At 39.2% G+C, this 21300-nt stretch overlaps 1 protein-coding gene across 2 annotated transcripts in view; it reads right to left on the bottom strand.

The window, feature by feature from the left end:
• Positions 1-1864: 1864 nt before the first annotated feature.
• Positions 1865-21300, bottom strand: part of LOC145484722 (neogenin-like) — a 28976-nt gene continuing 9540 nt past the window's right edge. The window contains exons 3-12 of one of the 2 annotated variants that reach the window (XM_081463351.1): positions 21151-21298; positions 19775-19935; positions 16568-16885; positions 9215-9505; positions 8897-9062; positions 5999-6180; positions 4366-4680; positions 3383-3673; positions 2497-2674; positions 1874-2189 (exon numbers count right to left, since the gene is read on the bottom strand). In XM_081463351.1, the coding sequence (XP_081319477.1) occupies positions 1934-2189; positions 2497-2674; positions 3383-3673; positions 4366-4680; positions 5999-6180; positions 8897-9062; positions 9215-9505; positions 16568-16885; positions 19775-19935; positions 21151-21298 (2306 nt within the window). In that variant the 3' untranslated portion in view covers positions 1874-1933. Of the gene's footprint in view, positions 2190-2496; positions 2675-3382; positions 3674-4365; positions 4681-5998; positions 6181-8896; positions 9063-9214; positions 9506-16567; positions 17765-17797; positions 18282-19774; positions 19936-21150; positions 21299-21300 lie in introns of those variants that run through there. The other variant, XM_081463350.1, reaches the window with a different exon arrangement.

Raw genomic sequence — 21300 nt, 5'->3', positions numbered from 1 at the left:
CTGAATTGATTACTCGTACATGTGCAAAACGCATATTAATTAACTGATTAACAACCCTTCTCGTATAAGGACATAAAAATTCTATTTTTAAACAAATATGTGCAATTATCCTTCGCGAAATTATAAGTGATATCAAATCGTGTGAGCAAATCAGTGATTAAACTACTTCATTTTCAGTTTCATGTGGTTCATACTTCACTCTCCACTATTGTAGTGCAACCATCCTACACGATGTTCTTTCCAGTGACAGTGTTAATGGCTTAAAAAAAGTCCTTTGAAAAGAAATATTTAATCATGATGTGCAATTTTATAGCTAAGCCAAAGGAGATTTCACGAAACCGATTTATTTTGAGGTCAGTTTTCTTCAAACAACCTATAACTTGTGCTGTGTGTCCGGCCCGCGTCAAGTATTTCTCCGCAGATTTCTAGGTTAAATACTGTTACTGGCAGCTGCATCATGTAAATCCCACGGTACATAGCGATTTAATGGTAAGATGCGATGAATAACTTAAAAATCTTGCTGCGTTTTACTCTTGTTACCGTTGAATTCCAACACGATCGATACCTCTTTCAAATTTACAGTCAAATTGACTGTTCACCGTTTCATATGATAAGTTGTTTTCTCCAGCGTCGTCGTCGTCGTGGTCACGTTTTCCCTCTAAATAGAGCAGCATATTTTGCCCTTGTTACCTTTGCTCACTCTTTGTCTAGATATAATAAAGAACCTTTGTGTCTCTTAGACTTGATTTTCCCTCATCTCAAACCTAGTAATTCACGCAGGTACCGTCCTTACTTCTCTCTGGTTACATCGGTGTAAAGTGACTACGATTACTAGTATTGACCTCTTGGACTGGATTGTATTTCATCCCAGGTGAGATCCTGTGTCAGCAATTTGTTGGATTCTTCTGCCAACTTTCCGGTTACGTTGAAACCACTAGGTCATGAGAGACACTGTAAAAGTAGTCTTGTCCAAGCAGGTACCACAAGAACACGTGTCAACTTTCAGGGAGACTAACATGCCAACAATAAGACAATGGTGCCATCCTTAGACGTTAAGTACAATGGCCTTAAACCAATATCGAAATTTACTTAATCGGAAGATAAAATTGTGCATTGACGTACCTGTGCCAGTTTCTAAGGTAAACGTTTGGCTCTCGTAGGTGATGTTAGAGGTGGTGAGGACAAGCACTCTAACGGTATATTCTGACTCGGGTTCAATGTCCCTCAGGGATACTTGAGTATCGTTGGTTTTCGCGACATTCCAATACTTTGAGGGTTGAGACAGCTTGTACAACACAATGTAATTCTTTGCAATACCAGCACTAAGCGACGGCTCTTGCCACTCTAATGCAACAGTCGCTGAAATGGTATTCTCATCTTTTATTGCAATATCTGAAGTAAAAATGATAATCAGTAATGACGGAAAATAATGTTCAGAGAAAGTCCAAGATTTCCACCTGTGTTGTTTGTTTGTTTGTTTGTTTTGTTTTTTTTCCCATCAGTGATTCAGAATCAAGTCTTAAAGACTTCCACAAGGTTTCAACAATTTTGTGGCCGCGTTACGAACTTGGCTTGCTTGTCATTTGTCAAAGCTAAGTTGCATGCTTCACTACCTTGTGAATAGAGCTTGGTAGAGATAACGTTTAGCTTTGCCATTTTAGTATTTGCCTCGTCCCTAGTCTCCTTAATTATGTGGTCAGTAAATTAACTGAGCTTTCATTCGCGATTTCTCACTTCTAAGTTTATAAGGAGGAGATCTTTGATTGGACTCACTCAGCATTAACAGTCACTATCAGTTTATTCCACACTGGGTGGCTACTAAATTGTTGAACCTGTCTCGACAGGCGAACTCAGATACCTTTTGAGGTATCTGAACTCTTTGAGGTATCTGAGCTCTAATTACACTGACTTTTAAAGCATAAGAATGATTGCCTTAACGCACTATATGCACTAGAAGGCTTGTTATGCGGTAGCATTTATTACTATCAAACCTAGATTTCGTACCCAGATTAACTGCATTCCTTACAACAAAGTAACGAGCATGGAAACCATTTTCCTCTATTCCATTGTCTGAATTCAGGCGTACGGTGACATAACTTTGACTGACGCTAACTGCAAACGGTGAGATCTTCCCACAGAATGTCCAGTTTAAACTTTGGGAGCTGTCACTTACTTGAACGAAATCAGAACTGCAAAATTGGACGAAAATAAGAACTTTAATACCATTGCTAACAACAGAAAACAATGGCACAATGATTTGAACAAAATTCCTGCATTAATTCGCCGCAGTTGTGTAGCAAAACTGCCTTCTTCTTAGATCCGTGCGCAAAATGTGACTTTACATTAACTGTCGATGAAATTTTATAACATCTGCATCGCCGAAGTAATCATGATTATGCTTTTGGTAAATGCCTCTACTGAATAGTTTAACATTCTTGCGCTCCTCATTGAACTTGAAAAATTCTTTAGTACGTTAGCCACTGACCGAAACTTTACCTGCAAGGAGTGCCAAGGCCCTCTGTATGAAAGTAGTCAAACAGGACTATGATCTTTGCTTCTGTTAAATCCATCCCTCGACCTATTATCCAGGTGCAGTTTGAATTACTCCGATACTTGTTCGGGTAGTTTGGACTGGTTAACTTTGTTACCTCGTTGGGTACGGAAAACAAACAACCTGAAAACATCATAGAACAGGGTTTAGAGATGCGAACAAACCCATTATGCTTGTTATGCGACTTTCTCCATTAAATTACGGCGGATGCTGAGATGCTCGTGTATTAGAGTAACTAATACTTAGGCCAGTAAAGAGATCTAACTCGAAACAACGTGTATATTAAGTAAACAGATGGTGACTTTTTTACGCTCGGTAATGAAATGAGTGTGAAAGGTGAAATTTTTTTTCTTTGTCCCACGCTCGTGTCCTGTTGATCAATTCACATTTCACAACATCTACATTAAATTTACGATTTTGACATACCTCGGCTATTGGGTGAAGGAAGAATTTTGAGAATCATTGAGGTAACAGAGCGTTTGGAAAGAGTAGGCTGAGGGCGTCATTTGCATTGGATTCATCGCCATATATTTACTTCGTGCGTGTCTTCATCATATATGGGTGTATTACGAACTAAAAAATTGACCAGCTCTCAGTTAACTCGATAGATCAGTTTGTGGAGCAATGCATCAGTATTACAAAGGTCATAGGTTCGAATCCCAAATTCCGTTTAAGCCTTAACACTCTCTGAGTTGCGTTCACAACTGCGATGATGTGCCTACTAAAAATTCCACAGGCCTATAATTTTCGAATGTATAACTCGGTGAAATTAAACCTAAATTTCCAGACTTGACATTGAATAAATAAGCTTCCTTGCAAATTAAATAGTACCTGTTTTTGCATACTGTGGCCTACTTTGAACTCCAACGCCAGCACTAGTAAAACCAGCAATCTGGATCCTGTACAATGTTAACACTTTCAGCCCTTTAATCACCGCAGATACAGCTGTCGGCTGGAGAGAAATGTTGTTATAGCTTTCCGGTGTCCATGCTTCCTTATACTGCACCAGGTATCCCAAGAGTTTTCCCGTTGCGTCTTTTTCACTTATGGGAGACCATGAAATCATAATACTAGTAGGATTGGTGCTGTAAGCAGTTATGTTATCAGGAGGTTTAGTGGGAACTGTGGATGGATAAAAGAGTAGCTATCAATCATTGGTCTAAAAGCAAAATTTAAACTTTTTTTCGAGAACACATCCTTTTGTCCATTTCGTAAAGATACTGTGAAAAGAACTGAATTCAGCTTTTTTTGTCTTTGCATGTAGTGTTGAACACTGGATTACTGCAATGTTTGTTTGCGTCTCGGAGGGTACTCCCCAAAGTTTTTGTTAGGGGTGGACGGCTCGAACCTTGAAACCTGTACCCTATTTCAGCCCAAAATCTATGATAGCTCATACTCATTTTTATGCCCTAGACCTCTAAAATTAGTACACGGTTCTAATATATGACTGCAGCTATCAAGAAATGGCTTCCACTTGCGTTAACATTTGAAAAGGGCTACAAATTTGCCAATGTTGATGTGGAAAAAAAATAGTTCCTTATAGACAAAATACCCAATGCATTGCCAGGAGTCCACCCACAATGCCAAGCCAGAGTGAAAAACATACCTTTTTTGGACCAAAACCGCTCAAAAACCATACTCTTTTGAGGCCGCACATACTCATATAGCCCACCTAAGGAAGTACTTCCCCGGGGTGGAGGGTTGCTTTATCCGTCTCAGCCTTAGCTGTTGTTTGTTTTTAAACTAAATTAAATACATACTTTTTGAAAGGAAAATCATAGAATTCGTGGCAACTTTAATAGTGAAAAACTCACCATCTTCCCTTGTTCGAAGTAGAACAACACTGCTGCTTCTCACTGCAATTGTACGATTGGTCTGTCCTTTGACCAGGGCCACGACTTGAACCTGATACTCTGTATAAGGCTTAAGCGTTCCCACCAGTACATTTGAAGAGGAAGCGTTAGCTGTAGCTAGACGCGATGCGTCATTTATTCCAGTAGCAGTACAAACAGCCACGAAAACAAACAAATCCTGAACCGATATGGCATGTGTCACGCTGGACCATATTACTGATATTGTTGTTGAGGTAATGCTCTCGGCAGTAATGTTCCAACCATTTAAGCGAGGCGCTATAGTTGGAGAAAATCAAATGGACGAGGTTTAGTCCATTCGTGTTAGAAAGATATCTTAAGGGTATTACTATTTCTAGATATGATGCTTTCATTGTCTATAATATTATCTTTCTCTTGACACGGCAATTTACCATTGTGTAAGACTGACGTTTCACAGTCGTTTGGAAGATCCCCAGAAGATCTAGCTAGCTTCTCGAAATATTCTAGCAAGCCCTCTGTTACCGTATCGAGTATATCTCTTCGACATTTACTTCCGGTTACCTTGACAAATGAAGAAAATACTCTCTTACGTATAATTTTTAATTACTTAATGTGCTTATCTCTAAGAGATTGAACACTTTTAATTAAATGACATCACAGCTTCACTATCAACAGTTTTCTTTAGCAAGCCTTCCTGTCGTCGCGTCTCTACAACCAAAATACGGTTAAGGGCTGTTTTAGGCAGAAGCTGATTATGCGGGTAGAGTTCAATTCCTTTCATTGGTAACAGAAAAAACGTTAATAATTCTGGTCTTCAAGATTGTATCTTATGGAGACGTGATTGACCATCGCAGTTAAATACAAAGTTTGAGCAGCTGTGAATAGAACAACTGTGTCACAGCTGCTCAACTGTGTATATAACTGTGACGATCAATCATGTCTTCTTATCTTTCTCTGCGGTTCAAATATATGATCTTTCATATATTCCCTTGTATCTTCGCCATCACGGGTATATTACGAACTCACAAGCTGACCAGTTACTAGTAGGATTGGAAGCTCAGTTGGTAGAGCACTGCACCGGTATCACAGAGGTCATGGATTCGAATCCCGTTCAAGCCTGAATTATTTCTCTTTAGGCTTTAATTTTACAGCTGCCCAAGCTATGTATATAACTGTGATGATCAATCAAGTCTTCATATATTTCTCTGCAGTTCAAATATATGATCTTTCATACATTCACTTTTATTGTATCTCCTGCTGAAAAAAAGCTTGCCACATTTAACTTGCTTAAAATACTCCCTAACGTTTAAAATACACTTATATCTGCTTTTCTAAATGCCTTGTCGCCGATATCCTCCACAACAATTTACACCAATTCGGTTGCATTTAACAACAATGTGATAGAATGGTGGTTATAAATACTGCAAATGATTTCGTGCTCTGAATAAATAAAAAGAATCAGTCAGTGTTACCCAGTCCGTCACTCTTTTTCTCTCCATTTAGGCAATAACAGTTCAAAACGCTTACAATTCGTCGGGCAGATCTCTGATTTTGTAATGAAAGTGATTAATTACTTATTTTCTACTCAGGTTATCAGAAATGCTTAAGGACTGACCTTTGGTTAATGAGCCGTTAAGCATGTAATATTGGCCTTGGAAGCCGGATGCCATATTTGTAGAACGATCCGAGTGGTAACGCAGCAACAAGGACGAACCATCCGATAGAATCGATAATCCCGTCCTTTTGCCGCATATCCTATCTACTTCCTGTCCTTTCTTGATGTCAAGATAAAAACGACTGTGGGAACAAAACAAATAGTTTCAACCTCACTACATAAAAAAGAGGACAGACTTATGTTCACTCAAAATATAGTAATTACTTTCAGTAACCAGATCAAAGTGGCTGTGAGCCAATCAACTTGGAAATGGATCGTCGGTAAACAGTGGTTTTTAATCCGTAGGTCGTATATAAGTTAATTATCGAGGCATAGTTAAGAAATAGCACAAAAACGTAACAGTAATAGAATACATAAGGAGAGGCAGCACAGTTGAAAACATTCATGAAGTTATCGGTAGCCCATATCCGAGACGTTATCACAAAGAAATTACCGTTTCTTATCCGCCGATCACCAAAGCTAACTTAGCTCTTCTCACTGCATACACTAATCAAGCTTTGATTGAATCCCTCCAAATTCCACCATGGTTATGCCGCAGGGAGGGCATGATGCTTTCTGTTCTCTTCGTTTAAATTCCCGTGTTTTCTCTCGATCATTGTCATTTTGCCGGCGTCGCGATGGAGGAAGCTTTTGTCGCCTCCAAACCCCTTCCCTGGTGCCAGTGCTACCCTCACTTCTCGCTGCATGTAGCTTATCTGCCACAGTGGTCGTGGACTCCTCCCATAGCTTAGTTTACCGCGATGTGGTAATGGGTATGAGGATGAATTACAGTTTGTTTGGTTGTTCGTGATAATGTGAAGGCGGGTAACTTAGCGAAGTGAACATCTATAGTTTTGAGTCTGAAGCATCGCGCGCGCTAAAGAAAGCCACAATAAAGTTTCCCGGAAAGGCATCCCCAAAGGGTTATCAGTAACCAACCGAATCAATTGAACAAACAAAACAAGGAAATCTCCATTAACAAAATACGCAAAACAATCCGTGCAAGTGTCAAATAGCAACTGCTGTTCGCTTTTAAAGAATACAATTCTCAAGGAAAACTGGCCGGCCAGAAACTTCCAGCAATCGTTGTGAAGACTGTGACGAAGCTAATCTTTTCGATAGGTCAACGAATCAACCGCTTTTTCCGCTGTGTTTACCGTTTTGTAATTTCACTAAACATACGAAACACGTTTCATTTCTCTCAGTTGATCATCTAATGAATCATGTGACTTTCTTTGCACTGCTGGACATTTTGCGCTCCAATCAGCGGACATTTAAAGTATCCCGATACAGTTGTTTTTTGGACCATACCAAGCATTTTCAATCAGTTTTTTTGAAAGTCTTCCGTTAATCGGATCGATATGAAATTACACCACTATTTGGAGATAGATTGAAGATTGGTATAATACATTTCTTAAGGCAATCGATATTTCCATGGAAACGATGAACAAAAAAATTGAAAACGGTCAAATAAGAATTCCGCGCGAACCAGATGTCATATGAAAAAGCTAATGCCAATGGTTTAAGCTATGGTGTATGCCAAGTAGAATATACAAGAATAAAAAAATTATGTATGTTTAATCTAGAGTACGTCGCAAAAAAATTTCAAATCATACTTTTTGCAACATAATGAATGAAAAATGAACCGACAGTTGAACACTGTTTTGATCACATTCCTCCAAATAATACCAAAATGCGTCTTGAAGTTTTCTTGTTCGCGATTTCAAAAACGAGACTTTTCCTTTTAAATTCTCGGGTAATTTTTGATTTTTAGTGCTTTTTGAAATAGCTGAAACGTTAGTAACGCTTTGGTGATAATATAAGCAGTTTTATTCCAGAGATTTATTAATATTGAGACACTGGAACACTTTTAAATTTATCAGTGAAGGAGGCCCTTGAACCGACGAAAAAGTTCACGATGTACAAAATTATACCAAAATATTCAAATCAGTGCCTAGTGCATTCCAGCGGTGGCGAAACATTGTGTTGTCATCGACGGCGCTATTGTTTTCCGTTTTGCATCGTGGAGGAATGCAATGCACAATGATTAGCATAACTTAGCCTATTTTTTTTGACCTTGAGTTTGTTAGGCAATTTTCTTGTCGGTTCATACACCGGTTCAAAATTATAGTAGAAGTGATTGTAAGAACAAGTCTCGTTCTTGAGATCGCGAAAATGAAAACCAACAAAACTTCCATGGCTTGGAAATATATTTTGGTAATAGTTGAAGTAATTTCATCAAAACAATTTGCCGGTTTATTTACTCGGTGCGCAGGAGCCATGCTATAAGGCGAAACGCATTGTTCGAGTTCTCCTTCGTTCTTCTGTCCGCCGGTTTTTCGTCTAAAAATTTTAATGCGCACAGCTTTAATCCTTCAAAAATTCATTCAGCTCATCAGTCGCGTACAGTCTAACCTGTATGTAGATTAAATTGTGGGTGTTACAGGTTATATGTGAAATGATGTGACGTAAGAATGTAAGAACAAGTAGCCTGATCTTGTCTACAGAGGAAGGAGCCCGGTGGTGAATTAGCGTTTTTAGGAGTCTAGGAGTCGTGATAGTCGGAAACTGGTTTCTGGGTTTTGTTTTCTAGGAAACAACCAAATTTAGATAATGCATTTTTTTTTTAATTTGGAAGAAACTAGGTCACTCTGCCGCCTTGCTGAAAATGAGTAGTGGATCTATTCTTGTTGAAACAAGGAGCAGTAAATGAACGGTTGCATTGAAACAGGTGAACTGTTTGCATACATATATAATCTTTTACCCTTCAAGACAATATTTAAACTTCCAATTTGCTTGCTTCAATTCACACCACATGCTTTGACAATCAAAATTTACAAGAGTGGAAAATTTTCTTACCTGCAGTTCCACGAAGAAGGTAAATGGAAACTTGTGAACGTGATCAGAAGTATCGTGTAGTTCTCGGGAGCAGAGTAACTCCATACGCAGTCACTAGCTTCAACGTGGTAAGGGAACCCAGGAGAGACAATTTCGCCAGACCGTTTAGAAATTGACCGCCCACACACTTAAACCACCAAAAAAATATATTTCAAAAACAAAACAAAGCCATCTTTGTCCTCAAAAAATATAAGAACAACCAGTTATTTTCTATGAACGCCCCAGAAATTAAACCGAAAATCGAAGACAAACTTACAAAACTGGTTGTACTTCACTTACAAGTTTTGATCCAATAGCCATACGACCGTGGACCTTCTCCCATAGTTGTAAATGCGGCTATCCATATTCTATACCAAGTGTCTGGATCTAAGTCAGTCAATTCAACCTGAAGCTGGTCTGGTCGCACAGTGACATTTCTAGTTTGATAGTTTCTTTGAGATAAGTAATACACTCTGTAACCTCGAAGAAATAATGCCCCGAAGTCGTCTCGTGACAATCTGAACCAGCTTACAGAAGCTCGCTGATTGTCCAAGGCCACAACGGTTTTAAGCCAAGGTGCTGCTGCGGGCACTACAAAAGAATTATAAGCGGTGCAGTTAGTTAAAAAAGTGCCGACATGACAACCTTTAGTCATACAATATTCGATTAACTTGAACTAAAATATAGATTTAGCCAAGCCTAAAAACGGAGCTCCTGATTACAAAAAGTTAACCCGACTTGAGTCTGCGATCCAATTGAAAACCAGTACCTAGGCAGTAGCCAATTTAAAAAAAAACACGTGACCTCGATGAGCTCTAAACCTGAGCCCGCAATATGGACAAATGATACTCGTCAGCGGATACCTTATTTTGACAGGTGTCAATTGACCATAACATGAAATTGATGTCCAATATAAAAGAAGTGCGCTTTAAACCGAGGCTGCATGTTCCAGTCGACCTATTAACTGGAGTATGGCTCCCATGTTGCGTGCGCACGCGTGTACAAGCAATACCGCTAGCTATGATGACCGCAGGAGGGAGAGGTGAACACGTCAGATTTGGCTGACCCTATGATCATGGCCATTATGACGTCACGGCGAAAGAAGCGCGCAAATGCACAAAATTTTCGAAAATGGCGTCGTCGCCTCTCGCTGATACAACTTTTTGAGGCAGATTTCTCCGATCATTCCAGTTTCAAATGGTATTGTATTTGGATCTCAAGGAGCAACTATCATTTTTCTTTCTTGAGAGGTAAGTAGATTTTAATTATGACCGAAAAATCTCGCATAAAGTGCATTTAAAGAGTTACAGTCATCGCTCTGCGGTGGAAATATATGGGGCAAAATTTTGACTGTTCGCCCTGTAAATTGCGTTTTTTTACGTGATCGGTAGCCTAAACAATCGTGTAACTTGTATAGGAAAACATTGTAATTGAAGATGATTTTGAAGAGCGAGCAGTAAAAATGATCAGTCCATTTGAGTATGAAATATCTGCGATCTCGAGCTCGGAATGTTCTTTCAGAAAACTAAAACCTTTCCACATTTTCTACAACAGGCCTAGCAAACAGAAATATTATCCACAATGACGGAAATGAGAATTTTCACAAACAAGAACTTAACTTTAATTATTTAAATAAGACTTAAAGCCTACCTACTGCACAACGGTGGTTAAAATGCAGACAGAGGATAAAAATGAAGACTGCAGACTTTTTTAGAATATTGTATTCCCATTAAATTTTCCTTTATAGAGAGTTTAGTTCTCCTGTTAGCCTGAAGTATACGGCTCAGATTAGCCAGCGTATGGTTAGCTCGATCTCTCTATAAATGAAAATGGGAATATGATATTCTTAAAAAGCCTGCAGTCTACAATTTACCCATGGTTTGCAGTCTAGTCTTGTAAGACTTTTCTTTAAACATAATGACATACAAGGCCCTCTCTCCTCTGCACAGACCTCTCTTGTGCTGCTTTGACCTTAGGCTGGTAGTTCAGAGTATATTCAATTTCCTTAGGGAGCCTCTACGGAGGAGAGAGTACAAGACCCCATTTATATGGTCTTGGGTACTGGAGACAACACTATTAGACCCTTCTGAGGCAACTTTAACAAGTGTTTATATGAAATGAAGTTGTCCCCCCAGGATTTCTTAAGCCTTTTTTCATATTCTAATGCTCAGTTGTCCTTCTTCCTCTGGCTTCCTTTCAGTCATTTGATCACTGTAGGGTTTTGTGAGTTAATTTTGATTTCTTCATACCATGAGTTGTCCCAGGTAGGCCAGTATTTTGACGAAAACAGGTTACCAGGCGTACCAGGGTTACCCTGGTTATGTTGCTAAGGGTGACTTGTGTTTTGCTTTCTCAAAAAAATGGTGTGAAAGTTAACTCATCTAGGGTCACTGGGGGAAGGGCTTTCTTTGTTACCTATGACCAAATAAGGGGCCTCACTGTCGGCTGTAATCATGTATGCTTATATAACAAAACTTGAGTTCCCAACGCTGGTCACCTTGAGTTCCTGTTGCTGATCTTATGATGTTTACAAAATTGGCACAACTGGATCAACAATTTAGGAATTTGAAGTTTGATTTATTTTAATTCCTAAACAATATTGTAACTTTTGTTTATGTCAGGATCCAAAAATGCTTTATGCAGAGTGTTTGTTGTAGTTTGTTTGACATGCTTCAGAAATTTATTTTTCCTTTGTGCAGGTGAGGGCGCTGAAAAAATTCGTTATGTGAAAATCTGAAGACCTCAATTCAATACATTGATACTGGAAATGAGCTATGTAATGTTTTATAAATTATGATATTAGCTCCATGTACATTACCGCATTGTATCTGCTTGGACGGGACTTAAAAGGTGGATGGGGTTGGATCATTTAATTGTGAGAATTAGTTTTTTTAATGGTAAATACATATTGAGTTCCTGGTGCTAGATCTCAGTAGGAAATCTATCTCTTAGTTTACATTTTGTGTTGAAAAGAGTTGGGGGCGAAATAAAAACCAAAGAGAGAAGGGAGGTCACGTCAACATTTACTTCAATTTTCAACTGGTGAATATTAAGGGGAGTTTTATTTGATCGTAGGTTACCATCTTCCACTACCTTTGCAAGACCATCCAAGCAGGCCCGTTTTCTGACCATATAAAGCTATCTGTTTATTGTCAATGTACTGTCAATTAAACATTTAAAACCCAATTTTGTGTGTGTTTTTTTTTTTGTTATTTGTGGAAAATGTACGCTTATCACTTGCATGATGCATTCTCTTGAAGCCAAAAATAAAGTCATCAATGCAAAAAGCAACAGGGAACCTGGGATGGATGGAGCTGGGGAGAAATCAGGCTTGGGGTTCATGTTTAAAAGTACAACCTCTGTGACACTCTTCTCTACAATATTTCTTTGTAGGTCAGTTTAAACTTAATGTTAAATAACTGTTGAAGCTATCTTTATTAACATACGATTTACTGTGATGAAAATTAAAAGCGTAAAGTATAAAGAAAAGAATTGATTATCATTTCAAACTCAGAGGCAGTAAAGCTTTCACGGTGTCTCAAGACAGATACTATTAGAAAACAAGGGGTTTGGTTACAATAAGAGATCACCTTTGTCACAACCTTCCTTCGTGTACTGAACTCTTAGTGTACAAGAAACAGCTTTGCACTGCATGCGGACGCCCGAGGAAACAGATCCTGCTCCGATCTCATATTAGACGAACATTTTCACATGAAATGAAGCACCTTTCTGTTAAGGTCTCGTCCATGTTATTCTGAATATCATCTGTTTCATCTAGGTCTCCCATACAATGATTTTGTATCATTTTACCATCTAAAATATCCACACGTCTGCTCGGAAGCTTGCGTCAGTTGGTTGGCCTCGCAGAATAAAATGTTATCTTCGACGGTTTTGCGGATAATTTAGGGCAGAAAAATAATTCTTTGGTGCATTATTTACTTTCCAACTCAGCATATGACTTGATAGCTTAAATTTCTTTGTAAGGGAACATTTTTCATCGAATACTTTCTCATATTTCGAGGTTTTCGATTATTGATCAGCAGGTCCTCCATGCTATCGTCTACAAAATAATGGATTTAAACCCACTGATCATTTTTATGCATAGTTTAAATGATTCGTTTTCATCACCATTCAAACGTTTTAAACCATATCAAGATCATATTTTTGTGTTTGTGTTGTTCATTGTTGGGTTCTCCAGATATCGCCCATGAAACGAGCACAAAGTTTCACTTTTAAACCACGTTTTCAATTAAGCGATCTCGAAATTATGCGTGTTTTTGATCCTTTTGACATCTAGTTTTTGAAAACCAAAGTATTTTTGGACAAAATATTGACAGGTTATCTTATTCCTGTGGTCTGTTGATCGCTTTCTTTCAAATTCTTTGAGCAATCATCGGATGAAAAACTTTTCTGGTGTCATTATTTTAGCGGCCATTGAAACTTCACGGGCCGGCTTACGAGTGACGTCATAATGGCCAAGATCATCGGGCGCGCAATCGCATGGCTACGCAAGCAAAGTTGACCTCTCCCTCCTGGATGACCGTGAGAAAAGCAATAGACCTTTCCTGCATTCCAACCAACAATAGCGCCAAGTCGAGGTCAGGTTGGACAAAAATACATTAAATGTATGAAAATGTCCACCCCAACCTCGCTTTGGTGCTATTGTTCGTACGCACTGAAGTGGAATGCGGGAAAGGTCCATTCATGGGTTCCCACGAGTATGGTGCTCCAGTTGGCGGCCCTCTCGGAACCTGGAGCTCCGCAAATTTCATTGGTTGTTTGGAATGTCCTTGCGCTATAAACCGTAAGTTTAAGGAATGCAAGACTAGGTCAAAAATACCAAGTTTTTAGAAGTAGTACGACCAGGAATAATTTCCGCTGTAAAAGGGGTTCTGCTTGCTACAGTTAAACGTAGTTCTAGACTTTAATAAGGAGCAGCGTCCTGGCTGATATGTCCTGTTTTGAAATATGTATGACCACTAGCTTGCTATAAACTTGCTTCATTAAGAAGAAAGAAAAAATGACAAAAGTGGGGAAGGCAAACAGATTGAACTGTAATCCACTTCTATCCTTTCAGTCATGTACTTCTAATTGCAATATATTTTGCTCTGCGAATTATTTACGCAATTTATTTGTATATTTGATGGTATTTTCATTTAATAATATACTCCGGAAATAAGGAAAGAGATACTCAGCTGGGACAATGTTTGTAAACGCGTTTTGCGATCTATTGAAATAAAACATTTATGAGGGTAAATTAAATTACATTTCTTTCAATCAAATCAAATTTGGATCAATTTTGACACTATACGCTATATCATATCCATCCAAAAATGATCGTAAGTGGGCATTTCAGAGTAATGACGGTAACATTTTCTGAATACACCAAAGATTTTTCGAGATTCCATTACCATAACGGTGGGGGATATGATTTAACCCATCGTTAACGGGCGAAGAATAGACAAACTCTCCCACTGGGGTGGCTGTTACGGCGAACGGTTTCCCGCTTTCATAGAGCAAAAGTTGTCGCGCACAAGTGTAATATTTCCTGCATTCATTTCTTTCATATTCTAAAAGTTTAAAGAGTAATGACTTCCAGAAAGTAATACCTGCCTGAAAGCACGTGTAGCGAAAAAAACTTTCCTCTTGTTACCGAATCCCGAAAGTGGCGACCCTTGGCAACGACGCTACGAAAGTAGCGAAGTAGCGACGTGAAACGTAACTTGAATTAGGAAACAATAACCACAGTAACAGGCGCACTGGATTGATTTGTCTAAATATCCCTTATTCCACAGGCAATATAATAAAGACCTTTAGGTAAGAGGTTAAGAACGGAGTACGAGTTTTCAAACTATTAGACATAGATCGACCTACATACAGGTATATAGCTACCCGAAAGGAGTAAGCCCCCGAAAGTCGCGACCCTCCGGCCAGCAAAAGGTTCTTTAGTGGGAAAGTAACGAGCACCGTAGCTTTCGGAACTTCACAGTATGCGAAATCTCCTGTAGCTTTACACTGGTAAAACATCTCGCGATCAAACCTAATGCTATAAAAGAACGACGTGTCAACCGATCAACAGTCATTTTCCAGTTCGGCAGAAGAATAAAATGATTAATGACTGGAGGTTGGGAGCGTTTTTATACAGTATCTCTGCGCTTTACGGATTCGTCGCTCAAAAATCTGTCTACCAATTAAATTTGCGAGTATACAAATGCTGCTTTCTATAATCACAGTGGCTGTGAGCCGCTGAACTCAGAAAATGAATTATAAAAAGTCAAGCTAAAAAAAACACACACACACACAAACACAAAACATACTTTCTATACCGTCTAAACAATTTAGGAATCAAAGTGGCTGTGAGCCACTGAAGTCGGATACTGATTTATGAAAGGCTGAGAATGGAATTTTTGTCTTAATTAAATAACTGGAGTCCATTCATAGCTTATGTCCGAACGTAATCGTTCGAAATTAAGCTTACATCGAAATGTACAGTCTCCAGCTACTCCAGCTCCATCGAGTGACCAATGACGCCATTGTTAAACATCCAAACAGATCCACGAATCAGCACGGATGAGAAACATTACCAGAAAGACAATAATTGAACTCCGCTTGAACGAGCTCAGCAACGACTTCATTGAACGATAAGCCATCGACTCGCAGGACTTTCGCGCGACTCTTGCGCTTGCTGTTCTAACAACCAGCGTTTTGTAGAAAGCAATATAATGAATATGTTTCACCGGCATTCTGCGGATGTCGATGTGGCGCAGTGAAGAAGGTGATCGCCCGACTAGCGAGAGGATATGAATTCGATCCCTACCGCGCTTAGCCAATCTTTTTTCTGCTAAAAAAAAAGTTTACCGAAACACAGCCTTTGACTTTCCAATGCTTAAACAAAACATTTACCAAAACACAGCGTGTCTGCTTTCCGAAGAAAAATTAACGGAAGTGGCGCTTCTTCCATTGAACAGCATTGAATTGGTTTAACAGTGAGAACTTCAAGCTAAAAAACAAACGCTGTCGACCGTGTAGAAATGATCCACGAATAAGAAACATTGCCACAGAAACAAATCACTTGGAGAATAAATCTCTTCTGACTTGGGGACAACCGACAGCCACCGCTTTATATACTGGTCAGAGGAGTTACTAATAGGTTAACAGGAATCGAAGGACGGAAGGAAGGAGCGAGCAAAGGAGTGAAAGTCAATGTCCTACCTATACTCAGAAAATAACATTTTCCGAGTCAAAACGACTAGAATTGTTCTCATTCTGAAATTTTCGTGATTCATCTCAATTTAGAAAATGGAAAAATACTGTCAATCTAGTGTCATCGGATTGAAAGATGAAATATTTGCTAGGGAGGTTCACGGATTCTCCGTTCAGTACTTTTAACAATTAGTCGTGTTTCAAGCATGTCATAGTAGTCTGATAGCGTAGTGGTGAGCCCACCCGACTGATTAATAGCGCCTGGAACGTGTGTTTAAATCCCCTTCAGGGCATAAATAATATTTCTTTCAGTTCAGTACAGTATCATATTTTTGCTCATTCCACCTTTTTCTTCCCCGTGTTTTTCGCTTTCCGTTCTTCAGAGGAAAATAGGAATTACTTGTACCCGCAATTTAAATACAATAACTAGGTAATATTAAAATTACGTACCGCCCTCTTTGGTACGAATGTCAGTTTCCTCGCTGCTTTTCAAGGTTATTACACCAGTCACTCGATCTTTGAGGAGAGCAACAACCTTGACTTTGTACTTCCTGTAGGATTTCAGATTGCGCACCACGGTATTGGAAGATGAAGCATTTTCTACACTCAACAGAAGAATGTCACTGCTACCTCTGCCTAAGCAAACAGCTACATAGCCATATATGTCAGTGGAATTTAAGCCGCTGGTATTCAAAGGCAACCAGCTGACACTGACTGTTGTGGAACTTATATTGCTGATTGTGACGTTCCAGCTGTGTTCATATGAAACTGAAAAGTTAACAAATAGTGTAAGGAGGTAAATTGGACCGAAACGTTTTACTTCTAACGCTTTACCCGTCAGCTGATACATACACACTTGTATAACAAAGGTAAATTTTAACACACTGGCAAACAGTTATTTTGGGAAGATTTTCTTGTCACAGCTATCATAAAGCTGATGACGCGCCGATCACTTCTTTAAAGAGATGCTGTTCTCCTTGTTGTAGAACAACTAACCCATTTTATTTCCTTTTATTCTCTGATATATCTGCTTTAGTATATCTTCACTGCTTGTCTCATTAACATTCATAATTTCTGAAATCACTCCCCAAACCCTATTTTCTTTTCTGTTGTTTGATCCTGTAATAAGACATTCTGTCGCCTCTAAGCAACGGTAAATTAAGGGCTGAAGACAGAAATGTCAGGCGTTCTCCTGCCTTACAATACTGCCATCCCAAATACTCCCCCCTGATTGGTCGAAAGCACATCATTAAAACGCTAATTGTATCGTCAGGAGACAAAGTAAATGTCAATTTAATCTTTTGCATTTTCTGCAGCCCTGTGTTTTTCTCATTGTGCTGTATTAAAATACTCCTAGTAAAAACTACCATAGACATTTTCAGGTTTGTTAATAATCAGGATAAACAAAAACTTATTTATTACACCCGCTTTCAGTGTTACGTGCATAGGCGACATCTTTCGACATGCCATCTTTCGACCTGCTATGTAACCTGGCCTAGTTAAAAATGTAAGCACAACGGACTTCTCTACGGTCGAACTCGAAATGAATGATGAAAGATTGATTTATTTGACATCAAATTAAGGTTAGGAGTATCAAGAAGTCATTCTGGCAGAAATAAGTCGACTGTTTTGAATGATCACACGTTGCTAATACTAAAAGCGCCAGCGGCCCAATTCTACCGGAAGTCACTATTGAGAACCGATCGACTACACTAAATCGCTTGAATCATCCCGTAAATAGGGAAGCATGCAAAGTCCAAAATCTTCTTCAGCCATTTGAGGTAGGTAATTATCATTTACTTGCCATTTCCTCCGCTAATAACCGGAAAAACTACCAGTTTCACAGTTTAACGGTCTTTCATAGCATGTCGAAAGATGGCATGTCGAAAGATGGTCGAAAGATGTCGCCTATGCACGTAATACTCAAAGCGGGTGTAATACTCTTTCTCATCGTGCTGTTTTTCCGTTCTGTCATACCTTTTACTTAAACTCAATGAAGAGTGGTGTTATTAAAAGGAAATCGGTCTGTTTTGTTGAAACGATTAGAGCTAATTGAACTTCTGAGTTAATGGGACGTTTCCCAGTTTGTATTATTGGCGTCCCTCGTTGAAGTTGATCCAAACTGTTTCTCGAACAGGCCCGTTTCCTTACAAAATAGTATTGTGCTTTCCTTTAAGGTTACAGTATACCTTCAGATCGGCAATTTTCTTGAAATTTGGATTTTTGGTTCAAACTAATGGTCGAAGAGTAATCTCTAATTTCTGAAAACAAAATTGAAAAAAACTTAATATTGGCGGAGAAATGGATGTTTTACGTTATGGCCGGAAGTAAAAGTTCCCTCTTGATTGACAGCCCTATAATGCGTATGCAATCAACCGAGACTACTTTCGCGGGAGTATTACCGATATGGATACCACGAATTGGCTGGCTACTCAGTTAATCAGCATTGTTAATCCAAGCATTTTTTGTATTAGATGTAATTCTGTTAAGTTATAAGTAAACATGGACCACGGAAAACTCCGTTTACCAGTTCGAAAAAGCGAAGAATGAATGAAAATACATCAATGAGTGAAGAAGCGAAAGTTGGCCTCGCGGATGAAGCTACGGACGTATCAAGCGGGCAAAAAGATCGAGTCAAGAGAAGAGAAAGGTTGTGTAAAATTTGGGAACTCGACAGCGATAACAGCGATGTTTACAATGACTCTTTTGTTGAGTTCGATACCGATGAATCGTCCAACTCATCGAGATCCATTGGAATATTATCCATGCACATTTGCTCTGCCGCGCTTTCTTTTGTTTGTTCTCGTCGCCCAGCTACTCTAGCGTTCGTGTCCTTTTTCGTCTTCCCCATTTTGCCAAACCAGCTTCAAGAAAAACCCAGCTGCAGAAAAATTATCTCTCCGCCTTGAGCGCATTGCGAAACGCAAGGTTTTTTTGCAGATTCACGCGTAAATTTCACCGCCAGTTAATGGTAGTAAATTTTCCAAGCGCTGATTGGCTCAGTGATCTGACAACCCAGTTGAAGGCGTTTGTGGGCGGAGTTTGTTTGCGAAGCAAGATATTTTTCTTAGCGCTGTTTTCTCGGATAAATTTTTTCGCTTGAAGCAGACACTTTAAAGAGTTACAACTCAAACGGAATTTGTTTGTTTGCCCTCAAATTTGGACAGTAGCTAGATTAACATATAAGAAACAAAAACGTGTCTGCGAATTGCTTATTTCGTAATATTTTTTCTCCGAGAGCGATTTTTGTACGATCACTTCACATTTTTTAAATCCTATTTCGAAAATGTTCTGTAACTTTTTACTACAATTGAATATGGAAAAACGCAGACACGCTTTTTTAGCGCTTTTTGTCCTGAAACCGAGGAAAAATATAAATTGGCGAAAAACAAAATTCGCTTTGACTTGTAGCTTCCAAAAGGTGATTAGGACGCTTGCATTTAGTGGCCGTGAAAAAATTGGCAATTCATTTTATTTCAAAATTTTTGGTATGGTTTGATAGCCAGCTCTTTAAGCTTTAATTTGATATGGGGGCTTAGGTATCTACAGCTTAAACCGGACGCGCTACATCGCTTGGACGCGAGGCACCCCTGAAGGTATACGGTAACCTTAACCGATATCTCTTAACACTATTCTATTAGTCTACGGTTAACTTACCATTGTTCATCACGACATAGAAAGCCTTCAATGTCGTCCGATAATAATAATATTTGTAGAGTCTGACAAGCGCATAACTTCCAGAAACCAGAAATGCAAACGGTTCCTTTTGACCACAAAAGTACGTACGTTGGCCGTTACCAGTTACAACTGAACCATAACTAAAATACAGCAGGAAGAAACAAAAGTAATCCACTGTGTTTGACTATTAAATTCAACTAAATTAGCCCACAGCATCGTCCATCGCCTTAAAGCCATGGCCAAACAGACTTGCAAATACTGAGAGGCAAGTTGAAAACTTGGGCTTGCTTGCGACCCCGTTTGGTCAGGCCTTGCAGCCTTCACGGGGACTTGCACTGACTTGGGATGACTTCCGCTCACTTTAGTCGATATCAAATTTGCACGCAAGTCGACGCTACTTTTTCACCGTTTGGCTACCCAACCCAAGTCAACGCAAGTTGACCTATCATTAGCCAATGAAACACAGGATATGTCTGGGTTGAAATGGGTTTTTTGCGACTTGAGTGTACTAGCGAGGAACCTTGCGCACCCGTTTGGCCACCCACCGCAAGTATCTACGCAAGTTCAACTTGCGGCTACTTGCGACCATTTGCGAGTCCGTTTGGCCAGGGCTTAAAGGGCAATGGAACTTTCAGTAGCAACGAATATACGATAGTGGTTTAACAATGGATAGGTGAAGACGCAGAAACCAAACGCTTGTGAGTTCTCAATAGAGCGCAATGCTCGTCTGCCGCTAAAAATCAATGGAATTTCATTTCTTGGATTTGATAAGAAACCATCCAGGGAAAAAAATAACTCTTGTCGATTCCGACGCATTGGAATGACGCAGAATCTTGCTAATTAAGTAGGCAACCGTCCTGGTGTATGGTGAGATTGAAAGAATATCATGATTGTTGGTCTAGAGTGTATACAACAATTTTGAAACAAAGGGTTAAACTTCTCATTAAAAAAAACTAGTGAGAGAAGTACTTAGTAAGTCGTTATTGGGTTTTCATACTCATCATTTTTCATACTCATCATTGAGTATTCATACTCAGCGAAGCGTTTATATTTTGGTAGCGTAGGTGAATTTAGCTCAGTTTTTTTTAGTATTGCTTCCGATCACATGTTAGTCTAGCTTAGTGGTAGGTTTGTGTCCTTATAGAGAAGTAAAACAATTTCGTGAACGTAAATCTTGCTGATGTTAATGTCGCAGGGGAAATTCTGGTGACATGATGCACGACAGACCTTAAAGACAAAACATAAGATTTTCGCGTTCGCCTGGTATTTTTGGATTCATATCGCGATCGGCGAAAACTAGCACTAACGCGTGGGAGTAGGATCATGACAACAATGCAATAATCAAAGGTTCTTACCTGCAATACCGCGTTTGGAAATGTTCAACAACTAGAAGTATACTTGAGTTCATTAACGGTGACTGGATTTCCCAATAGCAATATCCTGAATAGTATGTGCCCACTGCATTGATTTCACCTGTAGTACCATTGAAGGTCCCTCCACAAGCT

Source organism: Orbicella franksi, chromosome 4, assembly GCF_964199315.1.
Source record: "Orbicella franksi chromosome 4, jaOrbFran1.1, whole genome shotgun sequence".
NCBI lineage: Eukaryota > Metazoa > Cnidaria > Anthozoa > Scleractinia > Merulinidae > Orbicella > Orbicella franksi.
The sequence above is the reverse complement of the archived record's forward strand: the minus strand, read 5'-3'. Positions and strand labels throughout refer to the sequence as shown.